Here is a 16,609-nt window from a genome sequence, read left to right as displayed (position 1 = left end):
CAGCCCTCACGCTGCTTTACGTGCCGCTGCCACGTACGGGCTGATGCAGCTCTGCGGTGAGCTATGGGTCTAGGCTCTCCCGGGGGCTGGGGCCGGAAAGTACTGACCCCTCGGGCCTCATCAGAGCTGCTGTTCATCAAAGACAAGCTTCTGGGCGCACAGGCGTCCTCCCCCTTGTCCCTCCCACGTGGACACTGCAGGGGCAGCAACGGCCACATTCGCTCCAGCGAACAGGTGTGGAACTTGTGAGGCCCTGGGCCGGCTGGCGTGCTCACTCAGCAGCACTCTCCCAGGACCGATTCCAGAGCCGGGACTCTCTCGGGGGCCTTTGGGGGCAAGCCCTGACAGCTCCCCACCAAAGATCTGCCCAGCGCCTACTGCAACCCCTGGGGCCGGTCATGGTCACGTCAGGGCCACCCCCAAGCTGCTTGTCCATCTCCTTCCCCACCTCTCCCACAGCTGGATGGTACCCACGATGAAGCCCTCCGTTTACCTCCTTCTTCCGTTTCCAGTCCCTCCCATCTCTGCTGCCGGGATCCCAACCTGCATTTCGAAGCGCAGGTCACTTGTCCACAGCGTCCCCTCCTGCCCACGGCACCGCACTCACCCCACACGCCGACCGGCTCCAGGCCGCCCTGCTCTCCCCCGCACCCCTTCCCAACTTTTCCGTAGCATCTGCCCCGCACGGGATGAGCAGGAACCCTTATCTCCTCACCCAGCAGGCCAGCAGCTGGCGAGCGGGGCCCGAAGCCGCAACCCCAGGAGCTCATGCTTCGTCCACAGCGACTGCTTGACAGCAATCCTGAATTAAATGGAACTGAACTCAACACTGTGGGGGGAGGGGTCTTGAGGCTCCTGGAAGCTGACATCACAGGGGTCAAGGTCAAGTCCTGACCCTGTGGCCCACCTGCTCTTCTGGCTCGAGCGGCCAACCCACCGACCAGTGTCTCTGTTTGCTCAGTTGTAAGCGCGGTCTCACAGGATCACTGTGGGCAGTAAGTGACTCATTAAACCTAAGGGACAAGAATCTCATGCCCCACGTGGTGTCTGGGTGCTGGTTATGGGCAGGTCATCACTTTCTCTGGGCCTGTTTTCCTCCCGTGGAGCATCAGGTCCCAGAGCCCTGGGGAGGCAACTCCGCAGCCTGGGGGTGCTGGAGCCCGTGGCCAGTGGCAGCTGAGGGCTCTGCACAGAGAAGCCAGGCCTCCGGGTGGCTTCCTGCGCCCCCAAAAGGGGAGGCCTGCTCAGCGGTCACCAAGGGCAGAGGGAGCCTGTGTCCTCCTCAAGGTTCTTTTCTGGCACAGGAGCCAGGCAGGGAGCCCCAACCCCTGCGGTCTCTGGCTGGGGGTCTCTTTGGGGGAAGTTGTTCCAGCCCGGTCGTGGTTCAGACCCTTTCATGCCTGGGCAGTTGTGTGCGTGCACACACGCACACACACGGACACACACGCGCACACACGGACACACACACACCCCTTCGGTCTGTGCGTAGCTGCTAGGGGCCGAGTGTGCAAGTGTTTCTGTGCACCGCTCCACGTGACACACCCAGCCCCTGTGCACCCTTGTGCACACCCTGACTCCCAGCCCCATCTACATCCTGGGGGTTTACGTCCGGACGTGAAGGTTTACGTGCAGGTCTCCCCACACGCTTGCCTGTCTTGTGCTCTCAACCTTCACTACCTCCCTACGCAGCCCAAGGTCACGGCTGACGGCCTGGCTCTCCAAGAAAACTCCAGCGCTTTTCACCAGATCACTCCCAATGGCAGCGCCCCAACTGGACACCCTTGCAGACGAGCCAGCTTCCCCGGGGACCAGCCTGGGCACAAAGGGCCCACACCCTGGCTTTGCATGCCCGACACACGTGAGCAAGTGCTCTGGGAAGTCGGTCCAGAGCCAGCGCTGCTGCTTGGAAATTAGAAGACGGTGCAGGAACCGCCCGCTGCAGAGGCCCTGAAACATATCATCGGGATGTCGAAAATAGACCTGATGAGGGCTCAGGCCAAAGCCCGCCCTGGCCACTGGCCAAGCTCTGGCCAGAGCTGAGCTGGAGAAGAGCCGCGTGGTAAACAGGCAGTGCTGGCGGTGACAGCCTGGATGCTGCCGGAGCCCGAGCCCTCAGGGTGAACCTGTAACGTGCCCAAGGTGGTGCCCGTGCTCTCCCGCCTCAGTGCCAGCGGGGACCCCGCACCTGCTCACTCCCCACACCGGCCGCACCCCTGCAATCTGCCCCTTCTTCTGCCAGAGGCACAGGTGCCGATCAGAGACGAAGAGCTGGGATCTGCCCTTCCCGGCACAGGGCCGCGCTGGACATGCCCCGGGCACGGCTCCGGGAGACAGACACCACTCCCGGAGCATCTTCCCGGTCTGAGCCCTGATGCCTGCTGGTCAGAAGGAAGCCTTGGACCCAGGGGGCTCTGGTTTTCTCTCCCTGCAGGGGCCGGGTCCCCAGGAGCCACAGTAGGGGAAGTTGCAGGGGGCGGTGCCCGCTCTGAGGGCTGACGCAGCCTTCCAAGGCTTCCACGCAGGAGCGCAGCCTGCCCACACAGGGCCAGTGAGCTGCGCCCGGCCCCCCGGCCTTCCTGGGCAAGAGAGGGAGGCTGCAGGCCCCGGGGACATCAGATGCAGCTGGGTAATGCAAACAGGCTGTGGGAGGAGGTCAGCCAACGCAAATGAGAAGCATGTGGCATCCACTTCCCCTTGGCTGGCAGGCTGGCACAGGCCTCCAGGCCGAGGGAGACGCCGCAGGAGGGAGCCCAGGTCAGCCAGGTGCTGGGGGGCAGACCTTATGGGGGATGGGGGGTCCAGCTGGGGGCTGGACTCTACGGGGCCCAGGAATCAGGGGAACAGCTCGGCCCCTCCTCCTACCAAGTCTTACTGCAAAAGAAAAGAGACGGGAGAAAGAGGAACGGGGGGCGAAGGGAGGAAAGATGCGAGGGGACGCAGTCGGGCACCTGAGAGGCAGGCCAGCCTAACCCGAGAGGATCCGGAGAGCAGGTCTGCACCCACAGGAACTCTCAGGAAACAGAAACTCTGCTCAGCGGGCTTTCTAATAACGAGGGCTTTCCAGGAAAATGAGGTAGTGAGCTCTCTGTCACCGGAAGTGTGTAAACAGAACACCCACTTGCCTACGACGCTACGAGGGAGTAATTTCTGCTTTAGGTGGGTGGCTCAACCAGACAATTTCCATTGTGTCTTCTGTGAATCCCAGGGGGGGAGGCGGGGGCTCTGCACGGAGAGGGTTCTTCTCTCCGGCTGTAAAAGGCGGCGCCGCAGAGCAACGGGGATGGGCCTGGGGGCTCTGCTCAGCCGGGTCAGCGCAGGACCCGCTCTCCCTGGAGCCCCGTGGAGCTGCCTGCACCCCCAGCCCTCGAGGTCAGAGGCTGTGGGCTGTGGGCACGGGTGTGGAGGGGCGGCCCAGAGCAGGGCGAGGCTGGAGATCTGCAGAAGACAAAGCCTCTGGTGTTGGCAGCTGGGTGGGGACGGGCCACGGGGGTGGGCGGTTGTGCCCGCAGGAGATGTTAGCGGGTGGGACGAGAGCTAACGGTCAGCAAGCAGCCCAGGATTCCAGGCGACTTGGTGCTGTTCTGCCTTCAATCCCCATCCACGAGGGCCTGGGGCCTGAGGGTGGAGCCGCTGCTGACCACCAAGGGCATCTCCCTTGAGAGAAGCCCTGGGCACCTCCCCTCCACGTGTCCTTGTCCCCAGAACACAGGAGCTACCCCAAGGCCTTCCCGGGGAGGGGGAGGAAGACGGCTTTGGCTGCAGCGGCCTGAGCAGGGCGAGGCCCAGAGGCTAAGAGCAGGACCCCACGGGCCCCGGTGGAACCCGAAGCCTAGCCCTGGACACGGGGAGCAAGAAACGTCCTCCCCAGCGCTACCCTTGAGAAGACAGAGGCCTCGCAGCGGGAAGGGTCTGTGCCAGCTGCCCCTCCGCTACGCACGCGCTCACCTGCAGGCCTTGCCTTCCCCTCACGCTCCTGCCGGGCCTCTGGGGAACCCCTGGGAAGGCACCAGGCACGGCCCTGCGTGTGGAGCCTTGGCGAGCTTGCACACGCGGCCTGGCTGCGCGGGCACTGGATCCTGGAGGACCCCCCAGTGCACTGAATAACACGAAAGAAAACCATCTGAGAAGCCATGTCTTCCCTCCCCCTATTCACAGCATCCCAGAATGCAACCTCTAGAGTAAACTCCCACCCCCCACAAAACCCCACAACAACCCACTGGCTTAGAAACGGATAATTTCCGGACTTCCTTCCCCTGCTCTGCTTGGCCTGCGCCTCTGAGGGCCTAACCGTTGTCACGGCAACGCCTCACGTGGGTCCAGACACTTTCTGAGAAAGTGGAACCAGGCGCTCGAGCCGCCTGGGTTCCTCTGCACCTGACCTGGTCCCCTTGCCTGGAGGGCTCAAAAGGGGGTGCAGTGTGCGTGGGGTCACCAGACCGCTTGGAGGTTCTCGGACTCAGGGCTGAGGAGATGGAGAAGTGTGGTCGGGTCGGGATTGTGTATGTAACTGCTCTGAGTTAAGACAGGCTCTCTTAGGCACCTGGGGCCCTGTCAAGGTCCGATCCCCTCTCTCTGCACCCCTCCCTAATGCCGACAGGTAGGAGAGAGCCGTGGAGCAGCTCTGCCATTCACAAATGGGGAACGTGAGTCCCAGAGGAGGTCACAGAGCTTAGGACTTCTGCACAGGGAACTCAGGACTGCGGCCTCCTGCCTGCCCCAGACCCAGGCCAGGGGCCAGTGACCTTCCCCTCTGGAGCCGAGCTGCCTGACACGGACTGTCCACCAGGGTCCGAGGGCATATGATCCCTGAGACAGGCCCCCTTCCCCTGGACACTCTCCCCAGTCTTCCAAGTTTCTAGGGTTTCCCAGTGGGACCCTAGTTCTTTGGCAACTTCCAAAGCAAGGGAAGGGCAGGGCGCCTGCCTGGACCATCTGGGCCCCAGCTGATTCCTGGCAAGCCGTGATCAGCTTTCATTCCCTTTCATTCCAGAAAGGCTCTTATTCGGGGCTGCCTCACTCCCTCTCCCTCCAGCAACCAGGGCTGGGCAGCTTCCGGGGTCTGAGATGGTCCCAGGGAGTAAGCGTGTCCTGACTTGGAGGCTCACGGGTGTAGAACCTGCGTCCTTCACCACCATCCGGAGGCAGAGGCGTCCACTCGTCTCCCCAGGGGCCACCCTGCTCTCCAGGGAGGGTCCTGACAACCGGACACCTTCATGGGTTCCCCTGTTCCCCCATTCCACACAGGAGAGGGGCTCTACCTGGCCGTCACCTTCTCCCTCCTCCTCCCCTGCCCTCCCTGCTGCACCCTTCAAGGTCACAGCACTGCCCTCCTGGGGCCAGCCCCGCCCAGGGTCAGTCCAGCACGTTCACCAGACTTTCCACTCCTCTCCCCGCACCAGCCCCGCCGTGGGGTCATCAGGGCCGGTCTGGTGGCCCATGCCCAGCACACACCAGCTTGGTAGGGTCCCTCTTTGCCTGCTGACTCCCCTCCCTCAATCAGGTCCCCTACACAGAGCTGTGACTTAATAATCAGGACAGACTCAGGACAGACGTGCAGAATCTGCCTTCCCATCACTGGCTCAGGGAAGACTCCAAGCCCCTCGAGGCTCTGACCCTGCGATTCCGGACCGCCTGGGAAATGGGGTGTGTCTTCCCCTCACTCCCAGGGGCACTCTGAGACATGACAAGTGCCAAGTGGGCTGAGGGGTTACCGCAAAGCCTCTCCTCCCGCCCTCCTCTCCCCTCGCCCGCCAGCTCTACGACTATCTGCCGGGGTTTCTGTGGTCACTGCCTCTTGAGATGCAACTAAGAGGGCTTCGGCCAAGCCGCTAGGTCCTGGGGCAATGTAGGGACTGCAGGACTGGGGAAGCCTTGACCTTGAAATGGGGCTGTGCCCTCCGCTCTTCTGTGTCGCTGACACTCCCTCCGCTCCCCCCAGAGACAGCCCCCGCCTTCCTCTCCCCCATCCCACCCCCCACCCCACCCCCACCCCCCACCCCCGTCTCAGCCCTGCAGGGAGTATTCTCCCCGCCTGCCCCTGCACCTCCCCTGGCCTCAGTCACAGCTCAGTACCACCTCCTCAGAGGCGCCTAAGCAGACCCTCCTTGGTGTCTGCAGTTACTTTCTTTCTTTTCTCCTTTACTGTCTGTTTTACCCCATTAGACTGTAAGCTCCTTGAGGGCAGCACTCCGCACAGGGGGGGAGGGGGGAGGCCGCCCCTCGGCTTCTGCTTCCACCCTCACCCCCACGGGTCCCTGCCTGCGGAGGCCGGGCCCTCAGGCCGCTGCGCCCCCCTCTTTGCCCTTGTCCAGCCCCCCGACTGCCCCTGCAGAGCCCATATGCGGCCTCCTCTGTGAGCCTCTGAATCCGAAGCTCCAGATCCCTGCCCCTACTCGGGGTCCCTCGTCCTGGCCCACACGGGGCCTGTGGGTACCGCGAAGGTCGCGGTAGGTCGAGCCCGTCCTTCCCAGCGCTGCCTTCTCCAGGCCGCCAGGCGAGCACCTCACCCCCCATTCCCACGCGCCCCACCTCGTCCTGCCCATCACTCGGACCGCAGCCCGCGTCGGTCCCGCCCCTCACACGCGCACGGACACGCCCCTCCCCAGCCCCCAGCGGGGCTGGCAGCCCGGGAAGCTCGGGTCCCTCGGCGCCGGAGGACCCACATCCCCGCCACCGCAACAAGTCCGCGGAGCCACGGCGGCCGCCCGGCTCCGGGCCTCGCCGCTGTCCTCTCGTGGCCCCGGCACGGCCCGCGCCGGCTCCCGAGGCGCAGCGGCCTTGCGTCCCGCGCATCCGGGGTCCCTCCCTCTCAGGGCACAGGGTCCCCGGGGAAAGCAAGCGCAGTTCCGGGCCCGCTCCGGGTTTTTTGCTTAGGCTCTTCAGGCTCGGAGAACAATGGGGCAGCTCTCTGCGCTTCCTCCGCCCGAGCGAGCTTTGTTCCTCCCTTCCCGCCCGCTCGGCTTCCATTAGCCAAAAGGCGAAGGCTTCCCAGTCAACCAGGAGTCTCCGCGCGAAAGCCCAGACCTTTCCACACGCCCTAAAAACCTGCGGAGTGGGGTGGGGTAGGGGTTTGGCCCAGGCCTGGGGCCGGGGCCGAGGTACAGGACACGCGTCCAGATGCGGGCAGCTGGCTGCCCGCCTGCCCCCAGGCCCCTGTCGTGCCTCCTTGCCAGAGCCCATACCCGGGAAATCCGACTCGTGCTCCCACCGGGGATCCACAGAGGAAGCGGAGCCTCAGCTCTGCTCCGCGGCCAAACAGCCCTCACATCTGCTTTCCCCACATCTGTGCTCTAGATCGGCTCCCACCGGCGCTCCCCGGCAATGCTGAACGTGATCTTGCCCAGCACAGACCACACACGGCAGGGGTCACCCCCAGCCCCCCAGGTTTTGCCGTATTAAGATTCTAGGCTTTAAGATGCCAGGAAGCTGATGGGCTCTATTTCTGAGAAGCTGAGCCCCCCACCCCATTGTCCAGCCTCACCTCCGGCAGGCCAGAGCAGAGCCCCAGCCTGGGGACATCTCTACCAAGGCGCACTTCAGCCATATGCACCTGGGGATGGGCCAGCCCTGTACATCTGGGCGCAGTGTCCCCGCATAGCCCGAGCCGGGGCCTAGAGAGCCCCGCCGCTCTCCCCACAGCTTCCCCGGCAGCGGGCGAGGGGAAAGGCAGGGGTGGGGCGGGGAGGCAGGACTCACCCAGCACCTGGCTGAAGAGCAGCTGCTCCAGGTCTCCCAGCACGGTCACCACGAGCTCGGGGTCCACCTTGAGGAAGGCGCGCTCCTCCTGGCCCTTGGCGGGGGGCACGGGCCCGGAGCCCTTCTGCGCCTTGGCTTTGCTGGAGAGCAGCTCGTCGTCCGACTTGCCGTCGTCGCTCACGGCCGCCTCAGGAGCCTTGCTGAGCGGCTTGACCTCGGCGTAGGGGCCGCGCGGGATCCGGCTCGGCTTCCCCAGGCTGGGGGCGAGCGGGGCCAGGGGGGTCTTGGCGCCGCCCGCCGGGCCGCCCTTGGCCTGGAAGAGCGAGTGCTCCGACTTGGACAGCGTCTTGGACATCAGCGGAGCCTCGCGGCCTTTGGGGCCCGCCTTGCCTAAGCCCTTGGGCGCCTTGGCCATGTCGTCGCTCCACTCGGGCTCGTATAGCTGCATCTTCTTCTCAGAGTCCGTGAGGAACGAGAGGTTGGTGAGCGACTTCTGCTTCCGCAGGTTGGAGGCGGGCGGCCCGCCGGGGACTCGGCCGTCCACGCTGCCGGACTTGAAGACCTTGAGCTCCGCCGCGCTGGCCTTGGCCATGCCGCCGCCGCCCGGCGCCTTGGCGCGCTTGGGCAGCATGCCTCTGCCGTCCGCCGCCGCCTTCCTGCCCACGCCCCGAGGCTCGTCCGCGCCCTCGTCGCCGCCGCCGCCGCTCTGCTCCAGCTCGGGCTGCACGCTCTTGACGCTGCCGCCCAGCATTCTGCCCGCGAGGAGCGCATGGACGATCCGCGCGTCTGCAAGCACCGGGGGCGGGGGGGGGGGGCGCGCAGGGAGGGGGCGGCGGGGGAGGGGAGGGGAGGGGAGGGGGAGAGAAAGGACGGAAGAAACCGAGGAGGAAGGGGAGAGGAAAGAGGAGGGAGCGAGGGAGCGGGGAGGAGGCGAGCCGAGGCGCAGGGGAAAGAAACGCGAAGAAGGAAGCCGGGGAAAGGGAAGGAGCGCGGAAGCCGTGGAGCGATGGGGCGGGGTCGGAGGAAAAGGGGCGGGGCGGGGAAAATACAAATCAAAATCTTAAAATCAATCAAAGAAGAACGCAAGCCCCGCAGCTGGCCGGCGCTCGGAGCTGCCCGGCGCCGGGACCCGGTCCCCCGCCCGCCCCTCCGCCCGCCGGCCGGTGGGTCCCGTGGGTCGCGCGCCGCCCGCCAGCGGGAGCGGAGGCTGCGGGCTGCGGCTGGGAGCGCAGGAAGGAGGAGGGAGGCGGAGGAGCCGGCGGAGAAGGGGAGGGGTGTGCGCGAGCGCCGGGAGGTGGGGGGGAGGGGGGTGCGCGAGCGCCGGGAGGGGGGGGGGAGGGGTGTGCGTGAGCGCCGGGAGGTGGGGGAGAAGAGTCTATTTCTGGCTGGAGAGGGGGTGGTATCTGCAGCCGAGAGCCAGGGGCGGATGAGTAGTGGGTAGGGGGAGATGAAGGATTCGACCCGGTCTTCTCATCGCTTTCCCCGCCGAGGCGGGCAGGTTCCGGGGCACGGGTTGCCCCCTGCCAAGCCCGGAGGTGGGGGGGGCGGTGGAAAGGTTCCGTTGAGCTGGTGTGGGCGTGCGGGTAAAAGGGGCTGAGACGGGGCGGCTCGGGACGCGGAGGGAGAGTGGGCTCGTGAGGCCTGGGGGGAGATGCGGCGAGCGTGGAGGAAATATCCAGGTCGCCTGGGAAACTCCCGGCCCCCCTCTTGCCTTCCGTCTCTGAGGCTCCAGGCTGCTCTCCTGAAGTGCGGGGTGCCTCCGGAGGACGGGGGCAGGGGGTGGACGAGGGTGGCTTGGGAAGACCCAGGGTTGACTGGGCAGGGGCCTCAGGGCGCTGCAGGCAAGGCCTGACTCTCGGGATCCGGAGACTGGGTTACCAATGACTGTATGACCTTGTCAAAGTCACTGCACCCCCTCCCCCGTCTTCTCTCACGGTGGTTACAGTACCAGCTTAAGAGCTAAAGGGACTTTGGACCTGCAAAGCGCTTTGTCAAACCCAGGGCATCAGGAGAAGCTGAGCCCTGGTCCCTTGCCTGCCACACCTCCAGTGGAGCCTGCAGAGCGCTTAAAAAAGACATTTTCCTATAGCCCTTCTCCCTTCCCTGACCCCCGGGCCCTGGGAAGAGAGATGGGGTCGAGGGGGGACTGGAGGCTAGAGGCTGACTGAGCAGGCAGCCGTTTGCATGGGGCTGTCCCTCAGCAGAGGGCGACACTGCCCATTCTCCACGGCCTCCCAGGTCAGGGCCAAGTTGCCTAAGCAAAACGGTCCTCCGGCAAGAAAGTGAGGGACAGGAGAAAGGGAGGAGTGGGCCCCGGCGGAGCCACACACTGGGGAAGGCACAGCCCTGAGAACCCTTTGCCAGAAAGCACTGGCCATCGGATACCTGCCCACTTCATCCCCAACCTCCATCTCTCTAGCCCCAGGCCCCCCTTCACCCTAGAATCGGAGTCTCCTGCTTCACGCACTCCGCTAGCGCTCATCACAGCCTGCCTGGTGTGAGGGGCATTTGTGTACGCGTCCGTCTCCCCCACCGGCACCCACGCTCTCAGGGACGGAGCCGTGTCTCTCGGCACCTTGGTGGAGCAGATGCTGCCGCTGTGTTGGTAACGTGGATTTGGAGGCCTGAGGGCTGTGCTCCGGGCCTGCTCCCCGCATGGCTCCTGGGTCCCGTCCCCAGGACTCTGTCTTCCATCATCCCAGACCTGGACTGAGACACTATAAAGTCTGCAAGTCCAGGTGTCATGGCAGAGAGGATGCACTGACCGCGGTACTGAGCACTGACGTCTCAGGCAGAGGGGTGTTTGGTAAGAAACGTGGACCCTTGGCTGGGCACTGGAGAAACAGAAAGATGGCGATTCTGCCCTCAGGGAACTCAGTGTCTGGGAGGACATACAAGATAGCACTACAAGACCTGGGAGAATAATACTCCTTTTCATGGGAAACAGCAATGTCAAGCACATCACCACATTCACTGCAGGCAGACAGACGGAGGTGGGTGTATACTGATTACAGGAATGACAAGGGGGAGACTTAGGTCGTGCTGGCAGGTGGGAGAATAGGTGGAGGAAATCTCAGAGGCTTCCTGGAGTAGGATGCAGTGTAAATAGGGAAGGGTTCAAACGGGCGGCGGGTGCAGGGTCAGGGGCAGTGAGTGCAAGTTCACTAGAAGGTCCCCTGGCACAATGCAGACTGGCCTCTGGGCCTGTGTCCAGCACTTCGGAGACTCGGGTAGACTGGGATGGCGACTTCAGATAGGGAGTGAGAAGCAAATGGATGGGTAAAGGGACTTAAGTGGTTTCATGCCAGAACTTGGTCCGGGCACAGAGAGTGCCCAAAGGAGGAGGCCAGTCAGGAAATCTTCCCTCTGGGCACACACGAGACACTCATGCATAAGCCCAGACACAAGATCCCAGCTCAAGGAGGGGATCCAGTCCCATCGTCGGTGCCAAAGGTCTGGGTGATCGTGCGCTCCCTCCCCCGACACAGGCCACTTTTCGTGAAATCACAATCGCTTCTGAAGTCCTCATCCTTACTCAGGGGTCTCCTCCAGTTTGCACAAGACACAGCTAATTCAGTCACGGGGGAATCTCACCATCCCTAAAAAGGGCAGCTTGAGGGTCTGGGGACACTTGTTCCCTAATGTACCAGGCTACAGTAGTTTGCTTGTTGTGTGCACGTTCTCCTCCTGCACATAAATTCAATCTCCTTAGCAGACAAGGAGAAGTGAACTGGCTGCCGTCTGGCCGAAGGGCATGATTTGCGCTGTGGTCCAGCCGGTGCGCGCTGCTGTATACAAGGTCCGGCGCCTCCTCCGGCCCCTCGTCTCTGGTACCCATGTCTGTAGATTCCCTCCTCCCACATCAGTGCCTGGAGTTGCTCTGACACTACTCCACCTGTTGCGCTGTCCACTTGCGCTTCCTGGTCCCTGGATTCCCACTGCCCCGGACCTGATCCTCCTTCCATCCTCATCGGCTCCCGTGTTTCAGCCTGGTCCCTGCCCCCTCTCCTTATTCCCCTGTGTCTCCTCCCAAGGGATATCACATGCCCCAAACCCCATGCCCGTCCCCTTGCTTCAATAAACAGCTCCTGAAAATTTGCCTCCTTCTAGAAAAGGTTTTCCAGAAGAGAGGCACCAGATCCCCTCCATCCTCCCTCTGCATGAAACACTACCTGCCGATGTATGAGGCAGAAAACACCTTCCGTGATCACCTTCCCACCGTCCCTCTCTAAAGGGTGTTGCTGTGATCACGGGGTGGTCCCTTTAAAGCGTCATCTTGGCATCCTGGAACTTAGAGACGCTCCCCAGTGAGGCCTCTCCCTCTGTCTGGCGGCTCTCTTTATTCCCTTCACATCCCCTGAGTTTCCCACCATCCTCTACTGCAGTGGGAGCCCTCAGCTGCCGTGGCAACAGCCATTCCAGCATCAGTCGATAAAGCCAATATATGCTTCCTCAAGTGATTCCTAAAAAGAGAGGATCCTGCCCTGTCACGGCACCCCCAATCCCAGACTGGAGCCCCTCCCACCCTGCCCCGTCCCCTCTCCCCACTCTGCAGGACCGCCTGGCCGGGAGGGTCCAATGAAGAGAGAAGGCGAGGATCTGTGTGCGGAGGCAGAGGCCCGGCTGGGCAGGGAGTGGGTGCCGGGGACTGGACCCTGCCTGGGCTCCAGAGGGGACTCGGGAAGGAGGCTGGTTTGGAATCATGAAAGTCCCCAATCTCCAGCCCCCCGAACCCGCTCATCACCCCACTCCTCTCTCTCCAAAGGCATTGGCAGTCTCTGCAGTGGGTGTGGGATGAGTGATCTGACCACATCTGTTGACCGATAACTTAAAGCAACTCGAGGAACGAAATACAGGCACACGGCCAAGGACAGGCATGCAGTGTGATGTTACATCCCTCTCCCGTGACTGGAAACGGATGCAGCCCTGCTTGTGGGAGGGCGTTCTGGGATCTGCCCCTGGGTTTGAGAGAGGATTTTGCGGGGTGGGGAGTGAGGAAGAGAGGAGAAGTTGGGAAGGAGGGCTAGGCTGCCCCCACCTGGTTGACCTTGAAAGGTGACCTTGGGAGAAGGTGGGATCTGAGGCAGGGGGAGTGGGCAGGTGAGTCCACACTTGGTTCCCTCAAGGGCTAAGGGCAGAGCAGAGAAGAGGGGAGGGTTCTCTTGATTCCTATGCGCACAGTCAGGACCTGGAGAGCAGGGGCTGGGCACTAGCCCACCCACCCTGGGCCAGGGGCTGAGCGACAAGCACCTTCTTTAAGGTGTCCCCACCTGACCCCTGTGATGAGGTCCTCCATCACCTCCCGACACCTCCACCTTTGTGGAAAGCCCTCCAGCCACTGATGCCCACTTCCTTCTGCCCTTTTCTCTTCCATGTCACCGACCCCCCATGTCCTTCCACCTCTCAGCAGGGACTTCTTGACGAGGCCAGGCTGGAGGCCGCGGAGGTGGCTGATGCCCGAGTGGTGTCTCGTCTGCAGCTGGACGGCCAGCCTCCCAGTGCTTACATCTGCTCAGCGCCTCCACACGCCAGCTCTGACAGGTGCTGCAGGTGCAGCAGAGGACGGGACAGACAAAAACTCTTGTCCTCATGGGACATCCACTCCACTGGGAGGGACAGGCAGTAGACAGAAATGTCAGCTGCTGAGAAGTGCTGAGGAGAAGGAACAAAGCAGGAAGGGGATGTGAAACCGCTGTGGGCAGGGGGTGACTATCCGATTCGGTGACCAAGGAAGGCTTTACTGAGAAGGTTCATTTGAGTAAAGATCCGAAGAAGAGAGGGGACAATCTCTACGGATATCTGGGGAAGAGGTTTCCAGGCAGAGGGAACAGCCCAGGCAAAGCCCTGAGGCAGGGTGTGCCTGGAGTGTTCGGAGAATCGCAAGATCAGAGGCACATCTGCTAGAGAGAAAAGACGGGGCCGGCGGCAGGCAGTGAGGTCAGGATGTGATGGAGGCCAGTGTGCGGAGGACTCAGAGGTCATCCCTTGGCCTTTCGCTCAGTGAGATGGGAGCCCCCCGGCAGGCTTGGAGCAGAGACTGGCACAGCCTGGCTCCCCCTCGGAAGGGTCCCTTGGCTGCTGGACGGGGCTCCTGGGCAGACTGCAAAAATCAACGTGAGGCATGATGGTGGCTTGGAACTGGTGGTGACTTTGGCGGTGGTGAGGAATGGTCAACGCTGGGCATCTTTTGAAGCCATTAGGGTTTGCTGATGGACCAGAGGTGGGTCTTTAGGAAAGAGAGGGGTCAAGGATTGGGTTGAGACCCCAAGGATTGGGGCCTGGACAGTTCTAGGCCTGGGGTTGCTGTCAGTCAAGGTCGCAAAGACTTCAGGAGGAGCTGGCGTGGAAAGACGATTAGACCCTCTGCTTCTCCTCCTGGCCCTTCTCAACACCAAAGGGCCCTCCTGTGCGATTCCGCTCCAGACTCACCCACACGCTTACTGCAGCCAATGCAATCATTTCCTGGCATCCAGCCAACATCCTTTATCCACTCATCTGTGATTCCCAAGGATCCACCCTCGGTTGGCTTTACTGACCATGAACTTTTCCCAGAACCCATCACGGCTCTTTGCGCACAGTGGACTCTCAGAAATATTTGATGAATTACGATTGATGGAATGAATGAATGCGTGACTCAGAGCAGATGTGTGGGGACTGTAAACAGCAGTGACCTCTCGGTACCCGTGGTGAGACACAGCGCAGCTGGTGCTGAATGGCAGCCAGGCCCGGGGACAGCATCCCAGCCACATCTTCCCTCCCCTCCCTACAGCCCTGGGCTGCGGGGAGGCCGGCAGACCCTCCCTCTGCCCCTTGGAGGAAGCTCCAGTTCCTGTGACCTCGGGACAGGGCACAGCTGAGACCCTCTCCTCCCCCATCTCTGCCCTGCACACCTCTGGGGGACAGGGCGGGAGTGGGCAAGAAGTCCTCACGTTCCCTCGCGCACCTAGCAGTCCCACCAGGAACGTGACCCCCACCCTCCCGGGCCACCTGGAGGAGAAGAAGAGCCGGTGGACACAGTGGTCCAGCATGGATGTACCAGCTGGCTCGCACCTCATCCAGGAAGCCCTCCCAGACTGATCCTCTTGCTTCCTCCCAGCCTTTGCTTTCCAGGGCCTTGGTAGCTGAGACGTTTCTGTGGACTCTGCAGGGCCCTGGCTCCGCCTCTCTGGTCCCAGGAGACTCCCTAAGCTTCAGGGTTGGGGGGTTTTCCCATGGGCTCCAAGGTCAGGAGTGTGGGCCCAGCAGAGATCTGCTGTCTGCCTGTGCTGGGGAAAATGAGGCCCAGCCAACCCAAGGCTGGGAGTGGAGCCAGGGACCGTGGGCCCCAGTCTGCCTCTGGCCCAGCGTCTCAGGGAGCACTTCCGGGAGGCTGAGGGTGCTGCGGAAGCCTAACTCCAGCCCACGTTCCTGGGAGCTCACAGCAGCCTGGACGCATCTGCCCTGAGCCTCCGTGCCAACAGGACGGGGGTGAGCCTGCTCATCCTGTGAAGTAGGGGGGCCGACACGAGCCCAGGAGGACACAGGGCCCGAGCCTGAAGCCCAGGGTCCCCAGCTGGAGGGCAGGGCTCTCCCGGGCTGGGAGGGTGTAGGTCCTCTGCTCAGAGGCTGGGTGCTCCGGGTGTGCAGCCCCACAGGGAGTGGGGACTGTGGCCGAGGGCCTGAGACCCGGGAGGTGAGGTCCGATTTAGGGCTGGGCTATGGCTCCCTAACGCCCCCAAGCAGCCTGACCCCCAGGCTAGATCACGGGACCTCCGTTCCTCGGCAGGGGAGCCAGGCGTGCACAGCAAGACCCTGGGTTCCTGCTCTTCTAAGCACCCCGCCCAGGCCCCCTGAGTGCTGACGCCCTCCTTCTCCATTTCAAGCCGGAACTCCGTGATGGCGGGCGGAGGTGAGCTGGGTGGCTCCCCAGGGAAGGACTGCCCCCCACCCTCTGCTATCAGCTGCCACAGAGGCCAGTGCTGACCCGCACACAGCACTCGGCCTCCCTCTCCCGCCCCCGGGAGCCTTGCTCTCTGATGCTCTCCTACCCACCCTCCGGTCCAGGCCAAACCCCACGCCTGCGCCTTGGCTGTGTCTGCCCTTCTCCCCGATGCCTTCTCTTATGTGAATTCAAGTCCAGTTCACCCTTCAAGGCCCAGCCTTGGAGCCGCCTTCTCTAGGAAGCCTTCTCTGACTACATCCCACGCTTATCTTGAACTTTCCTCTCTACCGATTATAGTCAGGGTGCCACGTAGTCAAATTCTGCCCAGTTGTATCCTAGGGAGAGATCCTCCCCCTCTGGCTAAATTGTAAGCCCCCCATTATAGACTGCATGTTGGTATCCCCCCCAAATTCATAAACTGAAACTCTAATCCCCAGTGTGGTGGTATTTGGAGATAGGGCATTTGGGAGGTAATTAGGTCAGAAGGGCGGAGAACTGGCAATAGGATTAGTGTCCTTATAAGAAGAGGCACGAGGGCGCCTGCTTCCTCTGAGCCAGGTGAGGACACAGCGAGAAGACGGTTGTCTGCAAGACAAGAAGAGAGCTGTCCCCAGGAACTGAAATGGCTGGCACCTTGACCTTGGAGTTCCCAGCCTCCAGAACCGTGAGGAATACATTTCTGTTGTTTAAGCCGCCTGGTCTACGGTACCTTCGTTAAAGCAGCCTGGGCTGACGACGACGTCTCCCTACATGGAGCTGTTAAGAAGGGCTCACTGGGCTTCCCTGGTGGCGCAGTGGTTGAGAGTCCGCCTGCCGATGCAGGGGACGCGGGTTCGTGCCCCGGTCCGGGAAGATCCCACATGCCACGGAGCGGCTGGGTCCGTGAGCCATGGCCGCTGAGCCTGCGCGTCCGGAGCCTGTGCTCCGCAACGGGAGAGGCTGCAGCAGTGAGAGGCCCGCGTACCGCAAAAAAAAAAAAAAAAAAAGGGCTTG

At 62.7% G+C, this 16,609-nt stretch overlaps 1 protein-coding gene across 6 annotated transcripts in view; it reads right to left on the bottom strand.

Moving 5' to 3' along the window:
- Positions 1-16,609, bottom strand: part of NAV1 (neuron navigator 1) — a 210,709-nt gene that overhangs the window by 119,239 nt on the left and 74,861 nt on the right. For 5 of the 6 annotated variants that reach the window (XM_027096024.1, XM_027096026.1, XM_027096027.1 and 2 more), the window contains exon 4: positions 7,696-8,481. The exons of the other annotated variant lie outside the window; for it this stretch is intronic. In XM_027096024.1, the coding sequence (XP_026951825.1) occupies positions 7,696-8,481 (786 nt within the window). The remainder of the gene's footprint in view (positions 1-7,695; positions 8,482-16,609) is intronic. 6 annotated transcript variants of the gene reach the window in all.

This window comes from Aethalodelphis obliquidens, unplaced genomic scaffold (assembly GCF_003676395.1).
Source record: "Aethalodelphis obliquidens isolate GAN/ISIS:26980383/991018 unplaced genomic scaffold, ASM367639v1 scaffold97, whole genome shotgun sequence".
Taxonomy (NCBI): Eukaryota; Metazoa; Chordata; class Mammalia; order Artiodactyla; family Delphinidae; genus Aethalodelphis; species Aethalodelphis obliquidens.
Note: the sequence above shows the minus strand (reverse complement) of the source record. Positions and strands in the feature narration are given on the sequence as shown.